Here is a 20,382-nt window from a genome sequence, read left to right on the forward strand (position 1 = left end):
ACAAAACCAAATCCTAAAGGAACCTACAAAATAAAAGCACAGAACAGGAACTCAGAACACGGATCCTGACAGGACTAAACATAGAGAAGCAGCGTTTCAGTTTTATGCAGCTAAAATCTGGAATAGTCTTCCTGATGATGTTAGACAAGCCAAAGTTTAAGTCCAAGCTAAAAACTTTTTAGCTCTGCATATGACAACTGAAAGTGTTTCATCTAATGTGTTTTATCTGCACTGATTCTGCTTTAATGTCATTTCAAGTTTGCTTGCTATTTGCTGTTTCTTATTTTAATTTTTATTTCTATAAAGCACTTTAAATTACTCTGTGTATGAATTGTGCTTTTTCTAAATGTACATATTCCTGGCACAAACATTTTTATGCTGCCACTGCTAATGCGCAGGTAAGATTTTATGTGCAGATCCTTGCACGTAGTTGGCAAGCTGGTGGGATAAAAACGTGTGCCAAAGTGTGCCAAAAGCAAAAGAAAAGAAAATTTCATTAATACATAGATATAGAGTGATATCCGTGGTTCATCTTTAATAAGTATTTTTTATAAAAATACACTGACATTATGAAAGCATTGATTGATCTTATTTTTAGACAGAAGAAAGATGGCTATAACCAAATTCATGTATGGGTTTCTGCTGCAAATGCTGGGTGTGTTCCATATAGATGCATGTAAAACAATTTTGTATGAGAAAATAAGTGTGCATATAAAAAAGTCTTTCAAATCAACATCAAAATATGTTTTGTGAGCATAGGTTGTGAGTATTTACCAACACAACTGGTTCTCTGTTCATCCATTTGGAATCCCTGCTGACACAAACACAGGAAACTGCCCTCTGTGTTCTTGCAGCGACCTCCAAAGCATAAAGATTGGCTTTGCAAACACTCATCTACATCTGGACACAAAGCAGAACACACACGACAATATCAGTTTGGAACTGAACAGAAGTCAGTGCTATAACCTCTGTGTAACTATGGTGTCTAAAGCCCATACTGCTATTTTGTAACATAACATAAATAAATAAGTACCCTATATACACTATATATGGTAATACTGCTCTCCTAGACTTTCCAAATTGTATCTCCTCTAATGGATCAGCTCATACAATTTTGTGGTGTTTGTGATGCCCACAAAATCATATTTATCATTTTAGAGCCATTCTCTTTGAAAGTCTTGTTGGGCCAGTGAGGCCAACCTGCTGACATGCACATGCACAAGGTAATATTTAACCTCAGCAACCAACTTTGAGCACTGGATTTCTCACCTACACAGGTAGTTTGGGCATCATCCAGGTGATATCCCTCGTCACAGTGGCAGGTATAATGCTCAGCTGTGTTGTAACAAATCCCCTGGCCACAAATATAAGGGTTGATTTGGCACTCATCAACCTCTGGGTCATAAAAGACAGAGAGGCATAGATAAATGCAGCAATTTTCAAATTATTAATTGTTCTCACAAGATATTACAAAGAGCTTCAAGGAAGCACACTTTACCACTAATGTACCACAAGTTATTTGCTTAATCTAAAAGTACCACAAGTTCACATCATACACCACAAAGTAGCCTCGAGCAGATGACCGCAGAAGTGAATGCAACCCGTAAATTAAACAAAATCAGTTTAAATTTAGAAGATCCTTTATTTTTGCTTTGTATAAAATGAGTCTCATTTTATGCACAACACAAAGAAGTTTTAAAATAGCAAGTTGTTTCTAAATACTTACACTCAGTTAAATGTTTGGGTATAACATATGCATAACTAACTTAATTAACAATGTACCGCAATAAATCACCTATTTAGACAAAACCTACTAAATGACCTAATTATGCCTGCTACCTTAGCGTAATCAAATGTTTCCAGTAGTGCTGCAACAAACAGCAATTTTAATAATAGATTAATCATTTGATTATGTTTCTGATTAATTGGATTTTTTTTTGGTTTCTGTGGGCAATTTTTGCCTTTATTTGACAGGACAGTGGAAAGTGACAGGAAATGCAGGGAGAGAGAGCAAGGGGAGACATGCGGAACACACAACAGCCAATCCTGGAATTGAACTCTGCTTTGATGGACAGGTGCAGTAACCGCTACACCACCAGTGGCCCTCTTAATTGGATTTTTTCTAAAAGAATGTAGAGCAGTCTGTTTCAAACATCCTATTGTCAAAATATGAACCTTAAACAATTGGTTTTCTTCCTGCTGGATCCATGGTTCTACCATTGGCTGGATTCTCCTTTCCAGCACGATGGCATAGACCTTCCCAGGGAGGTTGAGGAGTGCGATGCGTCTGTAGTTGGAACACACCCTCTGGTCGCCTTTCTTAAAAAGAGGGACCACCATCCTGGTCTGCCAATACAGGGGTACTGTCCTCAATTGCCACACGATGTTGCATGATGACGTTGATGTGTCAGCCATGACAGCCAACATCGGATCTCGTCCACCCCCAGTGCATTGCCACTGAGCAGCTGCCGAACTACCTCCATGACTTCAGGTTGGGTGATGGGCGAATCTGCTTCTTTAATGGAAGACGCATTGGCAGGGTTGAGGAGATCCTCGAAGTATTCCTTCCACTGACCAACAGTATCCCCAGTCGAGGTCAGCAGCTCCCCACCTCCACTATAAACAGTGTTGGCAGAGCACTGAGGCTTTGCCGGATGGTTTGCCAGAATTTTCTCGAGGCCATGGCTCAAGGCCTCTTCCATGGCTTCACCAAACTTCTCCCAGACCCGAGTTTTTGTCTCCGCCACTGCCCGGGCCGTGGCACGATTGGCCTGTCACTACCGCCAGTACCGTACTGTCAGGACTCCTTCGTCTGCTTGATGACATCCCTTACCTCTGGTGTCCACTACCAGGTTCAGGGATTGCCACCACGACAGGCACCAGAGACCTTACGAGCACAGCTCTGAGCTGCTTTGTCGGCAATGGAGGTGAAGAAAATGGTCCATTTGGATGCAATGTCCCCAACCTCACTCGGGATCTGGTTGAAGCTCTCTCAGAGGTGGGAGTTGAAGACCTCTCTGACACAGGGTTTTGGCCAAATGTCCCTCACAGTACGTTTAGGTGATGCGGCCTAGGGTGTCCTGGTGGGGGGGTTGTCCACCTTCAATACCATGACTGAGGTGAGACCCTTGAGCAAGGCACCGGACCCCCACACTTCACAGTGTGTGTGTGTTCACTGCTGGAATGGGTTAAAAGCAGAGCACAAATTCCAAGTATAGGTATACTTGGCCACATAAGTAATTTTCACTTTCACTTTCAGAATTCCAACAACAGCTCGGGATTGGATTGGGGAGGCCAGCAGGAAGAAGGCGGTCGGTGGCATCCACTGGACACTGGACCAGCTCTATACCCTCTCCATGGTGCTCGAGATTTCTTGGGAGTTTGCCCAATCAGTTCACATGTGCTTTGCAGACTTGGAGAAAGTATTCTGGAAACCCGTACAGTATTCGACATGGCCCCGAATAAGCAGAAGAAGATGGATGGATGGATGGAACAATGAGTTTGCTACACATGTAATAAAAAAATAAACTTGAATTATTTTTAAGTGTGATGACATTTAAATGGATCTTGCACTTTCACGCTTAAAATAAAAGCCCAGTTTGGTTTCCAGGTTTGAATCCATACAGGAAGTAGATTGACTCCCCTCCGGCTCTATTGACTTCCATTGAAAAAACAGCGCCAATTACTAAGTTACTACTGTTGCCACAGTAATCATTGTGGTTTGTTGTCTTAGTTTAAACATGCTTTTAATATTCCCATTTTTTATGTTATTTGCTTTGTAACACAAGATATGTACCCCTGTACGCCGTCAAAGGGAATTCTATGGGTGACGTCACTCTGTACAGGTCCACCCCCCGTATACACTGTCAATGACCATGACCTTCACTCTCGCTGCAGTTCCAAAAAAAGAGACATAGTGTCTCTCAGCAATGCACATAGCAAACGTAGGGCATAGCAACCATAATTCAGCAGTACATAACAGCACACAGCATGCCCGCCAATATCACTTGCATTTAGAGCGGTCCCGGATGGAGTCAAACCCTACTAGTTGTTGTAGCCTTATTTTCCACTACATGAATATAACTAACTCTGAAACAAATCTTTTGCCACCTATGCATTTTTAAATAAAGCAAATTAATATCTAGTGTGTGTATATATATATATATATATATATATATATGTATATATGTATGTACAGTATCTCACAGAAGTGAGTACACCCCTCACATTTTTGTAAATAGTTTATCATATCTTTTCATGTGACAACACTGAAGAAACGACATTTTGCTACAATGTAAAGTAGTGAGTGTACAGCTTTGACAGTAAATTTGCTGTCCCCTCAAAATAACTCAACACACAGCCATTACTGTCTAAACCACTGGCAACAAAAGTGAGTACACCCCTAAGTGAAAATGTTCAAATTGGGCCCAATTACTATTTTCCCTCCCCGGTGTCATGTGACTCGTTAGTGTTACAAGGTCTCAGGTGTGAATGGGGCGCAGGTGTGTTAAATTTGGTGTTATTACTCTCACTCTTTCATACTGGTCACTGGAAGTTCAACATGGCAACTCATGCCAGAGAACTCTCAGAGGATGTGAAAAAAAGAATTGTTGCTCTACATAAAGATGGCCCAGGCTATAAGAAGATTGCCAAGACCCAGAAACTGAGCTGCAGCACGGTGGCCAAGACCATACAGCGGTTTAACAGGACAGGTTCCACTCAGAACAGGCCTCACCATGGTCGACCAAAGAAGTTGAGTGCACATGCTCAGCGTCATATCCAGAGGTTGTCTTTGGGAAATAGGAGTATGAGTGCTGCCAGCATTGCTGCAGAGGTTCAAGGGGTGGGGGGTCAGCCTGTTAGTGCTCAGACCATACGCCGCACACTGCATCAAATTGGTCTGCATGGCTGTCGTCCCAGAAGGAAGCCTCTTCTAAAGATGATGCACAAGAAAGCCCGCAAACAGTTTGCTGAAGACAAGCAGACTAAGGACATGGATTACTGGAACTGTGTCCTGTGGTCTGATGAGACCAAGATAAACTTATTTGGTTCAGATGTTGTCAAGTGTGTCTGGCGGCAACCAGGTGAGGAGTACAAAGACAAGTGTGTCTTGCCTACAGTCAAGCATGGTGTTGGGAGTGTCATGGTCTGGGGCTGCATGAGTGCTGGGGAGTGTGGGAATTATTACCTTTATTACATTATAGAGGTATAAGGCATTATCACAGGTATAGTCATGAAGCATTTGGTAGGTGCAAAACAGTAGCAGTTTAGAGATGAACATGTTTTTCAGTAATTGCAAGGTTTCTCACAGTGCAAGAAGTGAACTAGGCATAACATCAGATAAGATGCGCCTGTTGCTTTTGTTGTTGTACTCTGTCATGCAGGGCAGGTTGACCTCTGCCTGGAGGCATAGCAACAGTGATACATCAGGACATCCCACCGTTCTCAACCTATGGGAGAAGAACACGCCAACTTCCTAAAGATTGCACATTTCATTCTGTAATATTATCACTGGGTCAGGGAAAGACAGGAGTCAGACTTCTTGCCCTGACGGATAGTGCGTTATCGGCTAGGGAGAATTTGACCCAGAGCTCTGTAACTGCTTTATTCAGTGTGCTTTAATAAATGGCTAATTTGAGACCACATTCATCGTCTCCGCTTCATCAATCACACGAACACGCGGAACTGAGGGAGGAAATTCCAGTTCCAACAGGAGCTAAAGTTTATTGAGGGAACCATGAATACCAACATGTACTGTGACATACTGAAGGCAGAGCATGATCCCCTCCCTTCGGAGACTGGGATGCAGGGCAGTATTCCATCATGATAACGACCCCAAACACACCTCCAAGATGACCACTGCCTTGCTAAAGAAGCTGAGGGTAAAAGTTGATAGACTGGCCAAGCATTTCTCCAGACCTAAAACCTATTGAGCATCTGTGGGGCATCCTCAAACGGAAGGTGGAGGAGCACAAGGTCTCTAACATCCACCAGGTCCATGATGTCATCATGGAGGAGTGGAAGAGGATTCCAGTGGCAACCTGTGAAGCTCTGGTGAACTCCATGCTCAAGAGGGTTATGGCAGTGCTGGAAAATAATGGTGCTCACACAAAATATTGACACTTTGGGCCCAATTTGGACATTTTCACTTGTTGCCAGTTGCCAGCGGTTTAGACATTAATGGCTGTGTGTTGAGTTATTTTGAGGGGACAGCAAATTTATACTGTTATACAAGCTGTACACTCACTATTTTACATTGCAGCAAATTGTCATTTCTTCAGTGTTGTCACATGAAAAGATACGATAAACTATTTACAAAATGTGAGGGGTGTACTCACTTCTGTGAGATACTGTATATATTATTTCATGGACTGAAACGCAGTCCATGAAAGACAAATAAAAAGACAATAAAAATGTTTTATTCATACCAGTTAACTGGGTGGGGGCAATGTCCTGGCCTGCATTAGATGGTAGGATCTCCACTGGCGCAGGTGGAGAGCTCCTCACAACAACCTCTACCAATAAAAAAAAACACAGAAATATACATTAATTACATCAAATACATATGTTCGGATTATTTCAACAAATGTATTTACCTATTACTATTCAGGTTTGAGAACAGCATTATCTTCATGAAGGGAGGATTCACTACAGGTCAGCTCTATTCAAGGGCATTTGTTTTAGCTACACATGTACCTAATAAAGTGAGTGTATATTTTACATATTTTCATGCCACTTTTACATACTTTTTTCTTTCTTTTGCATATTTCAGATTTATTTTTTAAGTTAAATATGTGAATTATTATTTTTCTAATTCTTGTGTTACACTGTTACACTGTGCAATCCTGAATCCTGAACCATGGTCCTTGAAGTTTGAATTTGTAAAAATCTCACTGGATGACAGGTGACAGTGTTGGATTTTGGCATCAGACAGCAGTAATTAATTGGCACAGATCAGAGTATTAATGCCAGCTGCTAACCAGGTTCATGACTTCATGGTCAGTTGTTTGCTTTTTGACATCCCTACTTTCAGAAGCATAACAGGCTGTATTACAACCAACCTACATACTATATTGCTTTGTTATTATGTTTTTGTGTGCACCTGTTAAATAATTCTAGTTTCATCACATCACCATGGTTTGACAAGTATAGTCTAGTGACTATTTAGACATCATAAATCTTAAATGAACTCTTTTTAGATTTAACTCAGTGTGATGTTGATGAAATTTGCTGTTTACATTTAGACGGAATTTTAAAAGTAATATCTAAACCTGAATATTCGGTGTTAACATGTACATTATATGAGCTTAAGTGTTTTTTATTCTATCCCAGTATTACTTTGTACATACTATATTGCTTTGTTATTATGTTTTTGTGTGCACCTGTTAAATAATTCTAGTTTTACTGAGTGGGGATGTCAATTTTATAGTTTCAATATCAGAAAAAAAACAAAAAGATGGTGATCAAATGTCAATCTGCCTTTATTTTGACTCTCCTAACACAAGGGCCATATGGATATGGGGAATGCCCATCTCTTCCCTGCTCTCTGTGCAGAGCAGGACGGCAATTTATCAAACATCTGCTGAACAAGCAGAACACAAACACTGCAAAAATGTGATGTCTTTGCTGCTTTGCCTGTATTCAGCATTCATGTGGTGATTGTTATGCCAATTTTAGTAAATTACTGTGAATCAGCTGAAAACACAGATCAATTTATGTAACAGGTGAGTCTAATTAAATATATGAATTCCTGTAGACTAAGCAGTTCAGTCCAACCAGTTCCTCTTCTCCACACCTATTTCTAGAGCGCGCGCGCGCACACACACACACACACACAGATAATGTAGGTATCTAATGGGACCCAAAATCCAGAGCAAGGCCAGAAATATTTATGAAAGATGAGATAGAAACACCATCCCTATTCATCCCTATTCCTGAGTTTATGAAGTATACTGTGTGTATCTTCTACACTTTCCTGTGTGTAATAAATATAAACAAAGGACATGAATGGTGTATCCAGTCTGGCCGTATCCCCAAATGCATAATGTTGTGTTTTCTCTACAATGTAAAGTTTTCATTAATATACATGATATTAATCAGTCCTATACATTATATGAATCTCTGATCATATAAATATCAACATGGCTTAATCTAATAGTGAGAATAAGAAATAAAATAAAAAAATAAAAGGACTGTTTCAGAAAATTAGTCCCACTAGCGAACGGGCTTCACTGGAGTGAGAGCATGGCTGTGGCTCAACACAGTGGAGAAAGACATACAAGTGGCATAAATATTGAAATCAGCAAATAACATATAGCTTTAACCACTACTTGTTCTATAGCCACTGTAAAAAGATCACTGTAGAGTGCCCTTTTGAGGACCCACAGCTGGTTTTGTGTTGCTTCCAGATGTCAGCTGTACTTCCTCTCACTGAGCTGTGCTTTTAGTTTAATAAAGGCTTCTTTTATGGTGTGGCTTACTTTTCATCTAAGAGTTCTGAGGTGAGTAGCTGAACATCCGGGTAAGCGAATCACTTTTGTCTTGCAGGCGTGTCGTGTTGTGTGTGTTGTGTGGTTCGTCTGCAGACTGGCGGCAGACTAGCTGTGGTTTGGCACACCTGGGAACCGGCTAGACTTTGAACGGTTCACTGGCTGCTGCATTCCGGTGCTGGTCGGGTACCTTTCTGTTTTGACCGGTGTTTGTTGCTATTTCCTGACTTAGCGCTCGTTGGCCTACCGGTTAGCTTAGCTAGCTAGTTAGCTTGCTAACATGGCCTCTCCCTCTCTTTCTTGCTCGGTGTGCCACATGTTTAGTTATTCCTCTGCCTCCTTTAGCGATAATGATACCTGTATTAAGTGTAAGGTTCTGTTAGCCTTGGAGGCGAGGATCACTGATTTGGAAGCGCGGCTCCGCACCTTCGAACAAAAGCCAGCTAGCCTAGCCCCGTTAGCTGGTGTGGAGCCACCGAGCTCAGGGTCTGTTAGCGGTCCAAGGGCAGCTCCGGAGCAGCCCGGAGAATTAGCCTGGGTGACGGTCCGAAGGAAACATACTCCTAAGCAGAAGCCCACGGCTCATCACCTGCCTGTTCATGTTTCTAATAGATTTTCCCCGCTCAGCGACACACCCGCTGAGAAACCGACTCTGATAATTGGTGATTCCATAGTCAGGAACGTGAAGCTAGAGACACCAGCGACCATAGTCAAATGTTTCCTGGGGCCAGAGCGGGCGACATCGAGTCAAATCTGAAGCTGCTGGCTAAGGCTAATCGTAAATATGGGGAAATTGTTATTCACGTCGGCAGCAATGACACCCGATTATGCCAATCGGAGGTCACTAAAATTAATGTTGAGTCGGTGTGTAACTTTGCTAAATTAATGTCGGACTCCGTAGTTTTCTCTGGACCCCTCCCCAATCTGACCAGCGATGACATGTTTAGCCGCATGTCATCGTTCCGTCGCTGGCTGTCTAGGTGGTGTCCAGCAAACGATGTGGGCTTCATAGACAATTGGGCCACTTTCTGGGGAAAACCCGGTCTGATAGCGAGAGATGGCATCCATCCCACTTTGAATGGTGCAGCTCTCATCTCTAGGAATTTGGCCGAGTTTCTTAGCCGACCTAAAGCCTGACAATCCAGGGTGGGGACCGGGATGCAGAGACTCAGTCTAAAACGCTTCTCTGCAGTTTCCTTAGAGCCGCCGCCCCCTTCAAACCACATAGAGACTGTGTCTGCCCCTCGAACATATAAATCAAACAAATCAGAAGTTAACAGAAGAGGAGTTATTCATAAAAACTTAATAAAAATTAAGACCACTCCTCTTATTGAACAGAAAAACAGAACTGTCAAATGTGGATTATTAAATATTAGGTCCCTTTCTTCTAAATCTCTGTTAGTAAATGATTTGATAACTGATCACCAAATTGACCTACTTTATCTTACTGAAACCTGGTTACAGCAGGATGAATATGTCAGTCTGAATGAATCAACCCCCCTCAGTCATAAAAATTATCATGTTCCTCGAAGCACAGGTCGAGGTGGAGGAGTAGCTGCAATCTTCCAGTCAAACTTATTATTAAACTTTCATCCTCAGAACAATTATAACTCATTTGAGAGCCTCACTCTTAGTCTCTCACATACAAACTGGAAAACACAAAAACCAGTTCTACTTGTCATTTTGTACCGTCCACCTGTTCCTTACTCAGAGTTTTTAACTGAATTCCCTGACTTCCTGTCTGATTTAGTGCTTAGATCAGATAAAGTCATTATAGTGGGAGATTTTAACATTCATGTAGATGTTGAAAATAACAGCCTCAGCATTGCATTTAATTCTATATTAGATTCATTTGGTTTCATTCAAAACGTTAATAAACCCACCCACTGTTTTAATCACACCCTTGATCTTGTTCTGACCTATGGCATCGAAATTGAACATCTAATAATTTTTCCCCCAAATCCTGTTTTGTCAGATCATTCTTTAATAACTTTCGAATTTAAAATGATGGATCATGCAGCGTCTGGAAGAAAATTCCACTACAGCAGATGTTTATCCGACAACGCTGTTAATAAATTTAAGAAAATGATTCCATCTTTATTTGCATCTATGCCAAGTATAAACATAGTGGAGGGCAGCTGCCTTAATCCTACTCCCTACCAAATTGATCATGTTGTTGACAGCGCTGTAACCTCACTGCGTGAAACGCTTGATTCTGTAGCCCCTCTGAAAAAGAAGTTAGTGATTCAGAGAAGACTAGCCCCATGGTATAATTTACATGTTCGTACCTTAAAGCAGGCATCACGAAGGCTGGAAAGGAAGTGGCGTTCCACAAACTTAGAGGAAATTTTTCTAGCCTGGAAAAACAGTCTACTAACATATAAAAAAGCTCTCCGTAAAGCCAGAACTGCATACTATTCATCACTAATAGAGGAAAATAAGAACAATCCCAGGTTTCTTTTCAGCACTGTAGCCAGGCTGACAAAAAGTCACAGCTCCGTTGAGCCCAGTGTTCCCTTAGCTCTCAGCAGTGATGAATTTATGAGTTTCTTTACAAATAAAATCACAACTATTAGAGAGAAAATTCAGCAGATGCTTCCTATACCTGCAATAAATGAATCTTTTACTACAGTAGCTCTTGAATCATCTGTAGGACCTCAGTTATGTTTAGACTGCTTCTCTCCTATAGATCTCTCTGAATTTACATCAGTAGTTGCTTCATCGAAATCATCAACGTGTCTCTTGGACCCCATCCCGACTAGACTGCTTAAAGGCACCCTGCCATTAATGAACTCATCTTTATTGGACTTGGTAAATTTATCTCTAGTATCAGGCTACGTACCACAGGCCTTTAAGACTGCAGTAATCAAACCTTTACTCAAAAAGCCTAGTCTTGATCCAGGTGTCTTGGCTAATTATAGACCAATATCCAACCTGCCATTTATTTCTAAAATCCTAGAAAAAGCTGTTGCTAAGCAGCTATCAGACCACTTACACAGGAATGAACTATTTGAAGATTTCCAATCAGGATTTAGAGCACATCATAGTACAGAAACAGCACTGTTGAAAGTTACCAACGATCTTCTCTTAGCCTCAGATAATGGACTTGTTTCGATACTTGTCCTCCTAGACCTTAGTGCAGCATTCGACACCATTGACCACAACATCTTATTACAGAGACTGGAGCATGTGATTGGTATCAGAGGAACAGCGTTAAAGTGGTTCCAATCCTATTTATCGGACAGATTCCAGTTTGTTCATGTCCATGATGAACCTTCCACACGGACAAAAGTTAGTTATGGAGTTCCACAAGGTTCTCTGCTAGGACCGATTCTGTTCACCCTGTACATGCTTCCTTTAGGATATATCATTAGGAAGCACTCTATTAATTACCACTGCTATGCGGATGACACTCAGTTATATCTATCTATTAAACCTGTTAACACAAACCAGTTAACCAGACTTCAAGCCTGTCTAACTGACATAAAGGCTTGGATGACCAGTAACTTTTTACTTTTAAACTCGGAGAAAACAGAAGTCATTATATTTGGGCCTAAAAATCTCAGAAATAACTTTTCTAAAATTATAGCTACTCTAGATGGCATAGCCCTGGCCTCCAGCACTACTGTAAAAAACCTTGGAGTTATTTTTGACCAGGACATGTCCTTTAACTCACACATAAAACAAATTTCTAGAACTGCATTCTTTCACCTGCGCAACATTTCCAAAATTAGGAACATCCTGTCTCAAAATGATGCAGAAAAACTAGTCCATGCATTTGTTTCCTCAAGGCTAGATTACTGTAACTCATTACTATCTGGATGTCCTAATATCTTAATAAAAAGCCTCCAATTAATCCAGAATGCCGCAGCCAGAGTCCTGACAGGAACTAGCAAGAGAGATCATATTTCTCCTATATTGGCTTCTCTTCATTGGCTCCCTGTAAAATATAGAATAGAATTTAAAATCCTTCTTCTCACATACAAATCCCTTCATAATCAAGCTCCTTCATACCTTAAAGACCTCATAGTACCATATTATCCCAATAGACCACTTCGCTCTCAGAGTGCAGGCCTACTTGTGGTTCCCAGAGTTCTCAAAAGCAGAATGGGAGGCAGAGCCTTTAGCTATCAAGCTCCTCTCCTGTGGAAGCAGCTCCCAGTCTGGTTCAGGAGGCAGACACTCTCTGTACTTTTAAGGCTAGACTTAAAACCTTCCTCTTTGACAAAGCATATAGTTAGGGCTGGCTTCAGGCAACCCTGAACCATCCCTTAGTTAGTTATGCTGCTATAGGCCTAGACTGCCTGAGGACCATCGGTACACTGAGCTCCCCTACCCTAACCCCCCCCCCCCCCCCCCCCCCCTTCTCTCCCACCTCATGTATATTCCACCATTGAATGTTACTAACCTTGTGCTCTCTCTCTACCCTAGTTTGTGCTCTCTCCCTCCCTCTCTCTCTCTCTCTCTCTCTCTCTGTACCTTCTGCAAGTGTCCATGGTCCTGGAGCTGTTTATCGCTGATGTGCAGTTACTGGCCCCACCAACTTGCAGTGTCTATTTGTTGTTTATTGTTGCTGTTCTTTTCTCTCTGCTCTATCCACTCACCCCAACCGGTCGAGGCAGATGGCCGCCCAAACTGAGCCCGGTTCTGCTGGAGGTTTTTTTTTCTTCCGTTAAAGGGAGTTTTTTCCTCTCCACTGTCGCCAAGTGCTTGCTCATAAGGGAATTGTTGGGTTTTTAGTTTTAGTTTTTGTAAAGTGCCTTGAGATGATTTGTATTGTGATTTGGCGCTATACAAATAAAATTGAATTGAATTGAATTGAATTTTGCTTCGCCTACATATTTGCTAAAAATTATAATTGTGCTACTGTTATCATTCTAACATTACATTCTAGTTCTATAGGCTTGAAAACTTGACTCTGAGGTATAATGAACTGGCCACTGTACCATAAAGAATAAAGGGTAGAGAAGAAAACACCTGGGTAGGCTGCCTCCATCTTGATAGTGGACACACCCGGAGATAGCTGGGGCAGGATAGGTTCAATTACTGGCCTATTACTAACCACAGGAACTACCAGCTCCTTTAGTGACAAGACAGACAATAATACCACAGGGACAAGGTCAACAAAGCACTGTATGCATATGTTTCAGTCCAAATGTAACCATTTAAGCTTGACACACACTTTCTGACATGCAATTCAAGTGCTGTGCTGGGAAGCAGATTAGCAAGGCAACTGACTGCAGTTTAATAACAGAGCCAAAATAAGCAGCTCAGCGAGCAAGCCAGAAAGCACAAACTGCCTGCCACTGTCTGGATTTGTATGGAACACAGCCATGGGTCTGTCAATTTTTGATACTTACATACACATATACATATCATATGTATACACACACTGACTTGTGGCTCTGTGCTGACCTGCCAAAGTCATGCAGAAATGTTGCTGACTTCATGCAAAGGTGATTCTATAACTCCTCACTGGCTGGGGGGAGTACGTGTGCATGCACACTGCTTCAAACTACAGATTTTCACTCCTTAAAGCACCCAACCTACCTGATCTGGTGAAGCTGTTGCTACTGACCAAAGAAAAAAAAAGAAACAAATGTGCATGTTTGTACAAATTATTGCAAAAATGTATTATTGTAAAAAAATAAAATTGATTCTGTAACGGATACAGTTTCATGTTTTTTAAATGGTGCAAACCTGTGGTTCTTGTATCTAACTAGCCTGCTAACTGTTATTTAGTAACTAAATTAAAACTCCAGCTAGTTGAATAAGTTAACAGTCTATTGAAGCTATATCTTATCCAGTGTATTTTGCTGATCTAAAATTTAAACTCTTTAGATTAAAGTGGATGGTGACACATGGATTTCTTTGTCTGGACTCCATTTCTTCAAAAATTAGCACTGGGATCATTTTTGAGAATTTTTCATTTTATGCAAAAGATCTATGTGAATTCTCCCCTGTAAGCTGATCTATACTAGATAGCACAGAGGGGCTATTGGAATAGATTGATTGAGCATCTAACTTTCACAAATTTCCAACATTGTCAATACCTGTACAGTAAATCTGAACAACCTGTGTCTGCAGGTTGGGGTTTTATTAAATGATAGTAGACCATTATATTAAATCATAGTAGACCATAGCAGATGAAATGCAAACACATAATTTGCAATTGATTTCAGTGATGTGAAACACCTTTATTGCATACATAGATACATATCTTTATTTCTTGTGAAAAGGTCAAATAATGATGAGTACATTTTTATGTCTGAACTCTAACAATACAAAGGATATAAAGTAATACCTCTTCTCTTCTTTCCACTCAGCACAACTTTCTGTCATGGCAAAATGCCAATGTGTACAGCTGTGAGGCGCCACCTTAATGTCTGGTGGTATCTAAACACTAGTGTACACAGGTTTTGGGTGGTGGATTTTCGCCAGATGTTTTTGAGGCCTGTCCTGTATGTCTGGAAAAATCTGTGCTGCTCTTTTAGAGAGAAGCTTAGCAGTAATTTGGACTCTGTCTGCATTTGGCTAAGACATTGCAAAATTTCTCCTTTCCTTGATAGTCGCCAAGCATGTCCTGAATAATAACAAGAGAGGGTGAACCTCCTATCCCTGTCTTACCCAGATTTATCTCCCCCTTTCTCTCCTACTTCTGAAGGACTGTGGTCTGTGATTGAAGGAAATGAAAAGTGAGCCAGAGAACTTGAATCCTTGTCTTTTTCAAACAAATGTCACAAGAGAGATGCTTCTTTTAATATCTGGGTTCCTAATCACATGTAAGATGGACCATAAATCAGGATTTGTAGTGTTACTTTGAAACTGTAATTTGCAAAAGTAAGATTGCTATTCATGTCACAGTGTAGACATATTTTATTGAGACACTTGCACAGTGATACTGATAGATTAAGACCACATTTCAGTGAATGGATAATTACAGATGTCTCTGCATTGCCTAAATGAGATGCTTCAAAAATATGCCAAATGAAATCCAGCTGGAGGTATCTGTTTCAGGGTAAGTTTTGGAATTAACAGAATCACAGTATATTGTAATTTTCCACCCAGCGGACAGGTTGACATCTGGTCTAAGCTGATGGTGCTTCAACGTGATGACCATGAATTAAATGTTTATCTTACGATCGCATTCAGCCGTAATTCACTAATCTTTAAAGTCAAATTGTATAAAATGCTAAGATGATGATAAGGTGTTTATTAGCACAACAGTCTTCATTACTGTATAGTCAGGCATATCAACTTTGGTGGTGCAGGTTTTCTACTGGACTCTGAGTTGTAGTGTTTTTTGTCTGCATAATTACTAGTGTAGCTTTGTGGGGTACCAAAGGATGAGTACAGTAACCCAGGATGGGCATTGGTTTGGTGGCTCGATTCTACGCATTCAAAGAAACCAATAGATGTAATTTGGTCAACCTGCCTTTTTTACGTGTTCTGGGTATAACAGATCTGTATGGGAGACCTTGGTGCACACTGGAGCAATCGATACTCCACACTGCACCAGTGTCTCAAAATAAGATAAAACTGGGTCTGCCATGGCTTTAATTTTATTAAACTGTACATTACTGTACCTAACTATACTTTGTAAGTGTAAAATATTATTGATTTTTTTGATTACCTTTACCTGTATTTGAAACACACGAGCTAACAAACATCTAGCCCAGTATCAGCGTTCACTTGTGCTACATATATGAAGTTAAACTGGACTGAACTGTAATATTATATGGTAGAAGCTTACCTGGTATAATTTCCTCTGGTTTCCCAAAAGCCTCCACAGGTCTCTCTGGTGTTGGCAGGGGCTGGGGGGATGGCAGGTCAATGGGCTCCTGGTGAATGGTGATTGGCTTATTGACAGGTGGGTTTGGTAGAACAGTGTAGCCCATTCCACCAGGACAGATCTCTTTGAACTTAGCTATATAATAAAAAATACAAGTACTTATCATACAAGTGTTTATGTTAAATTGTACACAGGTTAGGAATGTTAATTGCATAATGGTAACTGTATATCTATATCTATTATATATCTAAAGACTTTTGGTGTGACAGTTTCTCCAAGGTTATAGAATACATAGCTTGCTATTTAGCTACACATGATACACACAACTTGTGCAAGGTTAATTTGAACTATATAACTGGGTTTTTAAGAAATTCAACTGTAACAAAACCTGTTGCAGATGCACACTTTGATGAGTGTTGAGGGTTTAAGGAGTGTTTTAATTTTGCAGATCTACCTTAAGCCACCATATCCACCACAATTTTAAGATGTACAGTTGAAACCAAAAGTTTACATACACTGTATAAAAAGACATATAACTTTTTTTTTCTTACTGTCTGATATTAAATCATACAAAACATTTTCAGTTTTAGGCCCGTTCGGATTCACAAAATAATTTATATTTGCTAAATGTCAAAATAATGTGTGAGAGAATTTATTAGAGATTTTTGTATTACTTTCTTCAAAGTCAAAGGTTTACATACACTAAGGTTACTATGCCTTTAAACTATTTGGGAAAGCCCAGATGATGAAGTCATGGCTTTGGAAGGGTCTGATAGGTTAACTGACACCACTTGAGTTGATTGGAGGCACACCTGTGGATGTATTTAAAGGCACACCTCAACACACTGCTTCCTTTTGTGACACCATGGGAAAGTCTAAAGAAATCAGCCAAGACATCAGGAAGAGAATTGTGGACCTCCACAAGACTCGTTCATCCTTGGGAGCAATTTCCAGATGCCTGAAGGTGCCACGTTCATCTGTTCAAACAATTATACGCAAGTATAAACAACATGGGAATGTCCAGCCATCATACCGCTCAGGAAGGAGACGGCTCCTGAGTCCAAGAGATGAACGTGTTTTGGTGCGGAATGTGCGTATCAATCCCAGAACAAAAGCAAAAGACCTTGTGAAGATGCTGGCTGAAGCTGGTAAGAGTGTAGCACTATCCACAGTGAAACGAGTCCTGTACCAACATGCGCTGAAAGGCTACTCAGGGAGGAAAAAGCCATTACTCCAAAAGCAACATAAAAAAGCCAGATTACACTTTGCAAATACACACAGGGACAAAGACCCTAATTTCTGGAGACATGTCCTGTGGTCTGACGAAACAAAAATTGAACTGTTTGGCCATATTGACCATCGTCATATTTGGAGGAAAAAAGGGGAAGCCTTCAAGCCTGAGAACACCATCCCAACTGTGAAGTACGGAGGTGGCAGCATCATGTTGTGGGGGTGTTTTGCTGCAGGAGGGACTGGTGCACTTCACAAAATAGATGGCATCATGAAGAAAGAACAGTATGTTGAAATATTGAAGCAGCATCTCAAGACATCAGCCAGGAAGTTAAAGCTTGGGCACAAATGGGTCTTCCAAATGGACAATGACCCTAAGCGTAATGCAAAATTGGTTACAAAGTGGCTTAAGGACAACAAAGTCAATGTTTTGGAGTGGCCATCACAAAGCCCTGATCTCAATCCCATAGAAAATTTGTGGTCAGAGCTGAAAAGACGTGTGAGAGCAAGGCGGCCTACAAACCTGACTCAATTACACCAGTTCTGTCAGGAGGAAGGGGCCAAAATTCCATTAAACTGTTGTGGGAAGCTTGTGGAAGGATACCCAAAGCGTTTGCGTCAGGTCATTCAGTTTAACCCTCTGGGGTCGACGCACGCGCCGGTGCTTTTTGACGCATCTTTTCCTGATAAGGCCGAAACAAACTTAAATTACTCCGTCAAATCTGATCGTACAGATAAAAGAAATATATCATTCAAATCTGTAAAGGGTTTAGTTTTAGTTGTATACCATCATAATAACAACAAAACATTGTGCTTTTTTTAAATAAAGAAAGCCAACAGGGTGCGCTCTCGGCCTTTTCTGTCTCTGCCATTTCTCTTCACAGACGCGTAAATAAAACAACCAGAATCTCAGCGAATACCTGCCTCATAAAAATAAGAACTATATGGCTAGAAAGCTTGAAATGTTTTCTTTTAAATGAAACAATTCAAGTCAAAAACAAATCATCACTTTTTATTTAATCCGTATGAACGTAAGGAGAAGTCCGTTTTTTCCTGTCTCACCTCATTACAGGTAATGCGGTCCCGCCTTGTACACTGTCCACTGTTCACATGTAAATAATCTCAGGTGAACCAGGTAAATATGTGCACACCCCCGAGAAATGACATAAAACGTCAAACTTCATCATAGAATTTACTCACTTTTTCTGCGCGTTTGGATGATGGCGTGTCACGGACGTGAAGAAGCGCTTCTTGTATTCCACACAGAGACAAATAGTTTAGTTTAGCTTGTCCTCAGAGTAAAAACACTGATTTTAACTCAAATGAGGATCGTTTGTTTTGTATTGTGCTGCACTAATCCGTCCCATCTACATTGACTGAAAGGCTCATTATGCACTGATTTAAATTTTCTAAGACACTTTTTGTCCAGAAAGGCCATATGCAAGAGGGTGTGTCTGAGGATGAATAGTCATGTGATTTACCTGAGAAGACAAAAGACGCACTGAACGACCAGACAAACCAGACGCGCATAATGAGCCTTTCAGTCAATGTAGATGGGACGGATTAGTGCAGCACAATACAAAACAAACGATCCTCATTTGAGTTAAAATCAGTGTTTTTACTCTGAGGACAAGCTAAACTAAACTATTTGTCTCTGTGTGGAATACAAGAAGCGCTTCTTCACGTCCGTGACGCGCCATCATCCAAACGCGCAGAAAAAGTGAGTAAATTCTATGATGAAGTTTGACGTTTTATGTCATTTCTCGGGGGTATGCACATATTTACCTGGTTCACCTGAGATTATTTACATGTGAACAGTGGACAGTGTACAAGGCGGGACCGCATTACCTGTAATGAGGTGAGACAGGAAAAAACGGACTTCTCCTTACGTTCATACGGATTAAATAAAAAGTGATGATTTGTTTTTGACTTGAATTGTTTCATTTAAAAGAAAACATTTCAAGCTTTCTAGCCATATAATTCTTATTTTTATGAGGCAGGTATTCGCTGAGATTCTGGTTGTTTTATTTACGCGTCTGTGAAGAGAAATGGCAGAGACAGAAAAGGCCGAGAGTGCACCCTGTCGGCTTTCTTTATTTAAAAAAAGCACAACGTTTTGTTGTTATTATGATGGTATACAACTAAAACTACACCCTTTACAGATTTGAGTGATATATTTCTTTTATCTGTATGATCAGATTTGACGGCGTAATTTAAGTTTGTTTCGGCCTTATCAGGAAAAGATGCGTCAAAACGTGCCAGCATGTGCGTCGACCCCAGAGGGTTAAGTTCATTAGCAAACTTTGAGTCTCCTTTCACAGCAGTGTGCGACTTCTTATAACCAGTCATTATTTTCATCCCATTCCACATCTCTTTGATATTGTTCTGTCTCAACTTGTGCTCTACTCTCTCTATAGAGCTGCTTTGCCTCTCTCAGCTTCCTCTTGAGTTCCTTCTGTGCGGCTCGGAGTTCCTCGTCTCTTGCCATGAACGCCCTCTTCTTCTTATTGAGGAGGCCTTTAATGTACTTATTTATCCATGGCTTATTATTGGGGAAACAACGAACTTTTTTGGATGGAACAATACTGTCCTCACAGAAGTGGATGTAATCTGTGATGCAGTGAGAGATGCCTTTGATGTCCTCACCATGAGCGTCCATGAAAAGGTCCCAGTTTGTAACCCTGAAGCACTCCTGCAGGGCCTCCTCAGCATCCTTTGACCAAACTTTCACATACCTCTTGGTAGCAGACTGCTCTCTTACTACAGGCTTGTATGTTGGTACTAAATATATTAAGTTGTGATCTGATCCACCAAGTGGGGGTAGGGCTGAAGAGCTGTATGCCTCCTTCACATTGGCATAAAGGAGATCAA

At 40.8% G+C, this 20,382-nt stretch overlaps 1 protein-coding gene across 7 annotated transcripts in view; it reads right to left on the bottom strand.

The window, feature by feature from the left end:
* ltbp1 (latent transforming growth factor beta binding protein 1) overlaps positions 1-20,382 on the bottom strand; it is a 206,642-nt gene that overhangs the window by 43,539 nt on the left and 142,721 nt on the right. For 3 of the 7 annotated variants that reach the window (XM_026308755.1, XM_026308760.1, XM_026308754.1), the window contains 6 exons: positions 16,243-16,416; positions 14,040-14,062; positions 13,467-13,569; positions 6,429-6,515; positions 1,270-1,395; positions 775-900 (listed from right to left, as the gene is read on the bottom strand). In XM_026308755.1, coding sequence (XP_026164540.1) covers positions 775-900; positions 1,270-1,395; positions 6,429-6,515; positions 13,467-13,569; positions 14,040-14,062; positions 16,243-16,416 — 639 coding nt within the window. The remainder of the gene's footprint in view (positions 1-774; positions 901-1,269; positions 1,396-6,428; positions 6,516-13,466; positions 13,570-14,039; positions 14,063-16,242; positions 16,417-20,382) is intronic. The other 4 variants (XM_026308757.1, XM_026308759.1, XM_026308758.1 and 1 more) reach the window with 4 other exon arrangements.

This window comes from Mastacembelus armatus, chromosome 15 (genome assembly GCF_900324485.2).
Source record: "Mastacembelus armatus chromosome 15, fMasArm1.2, whole genome shotgun sequence".
Lineage (NCBI taxonomy): Eukaryota > Metazoa > Chordata > Actinopteri > Synbranchiformes > Mastacembelidae > Mastacembelus > Mastacembelus armatus.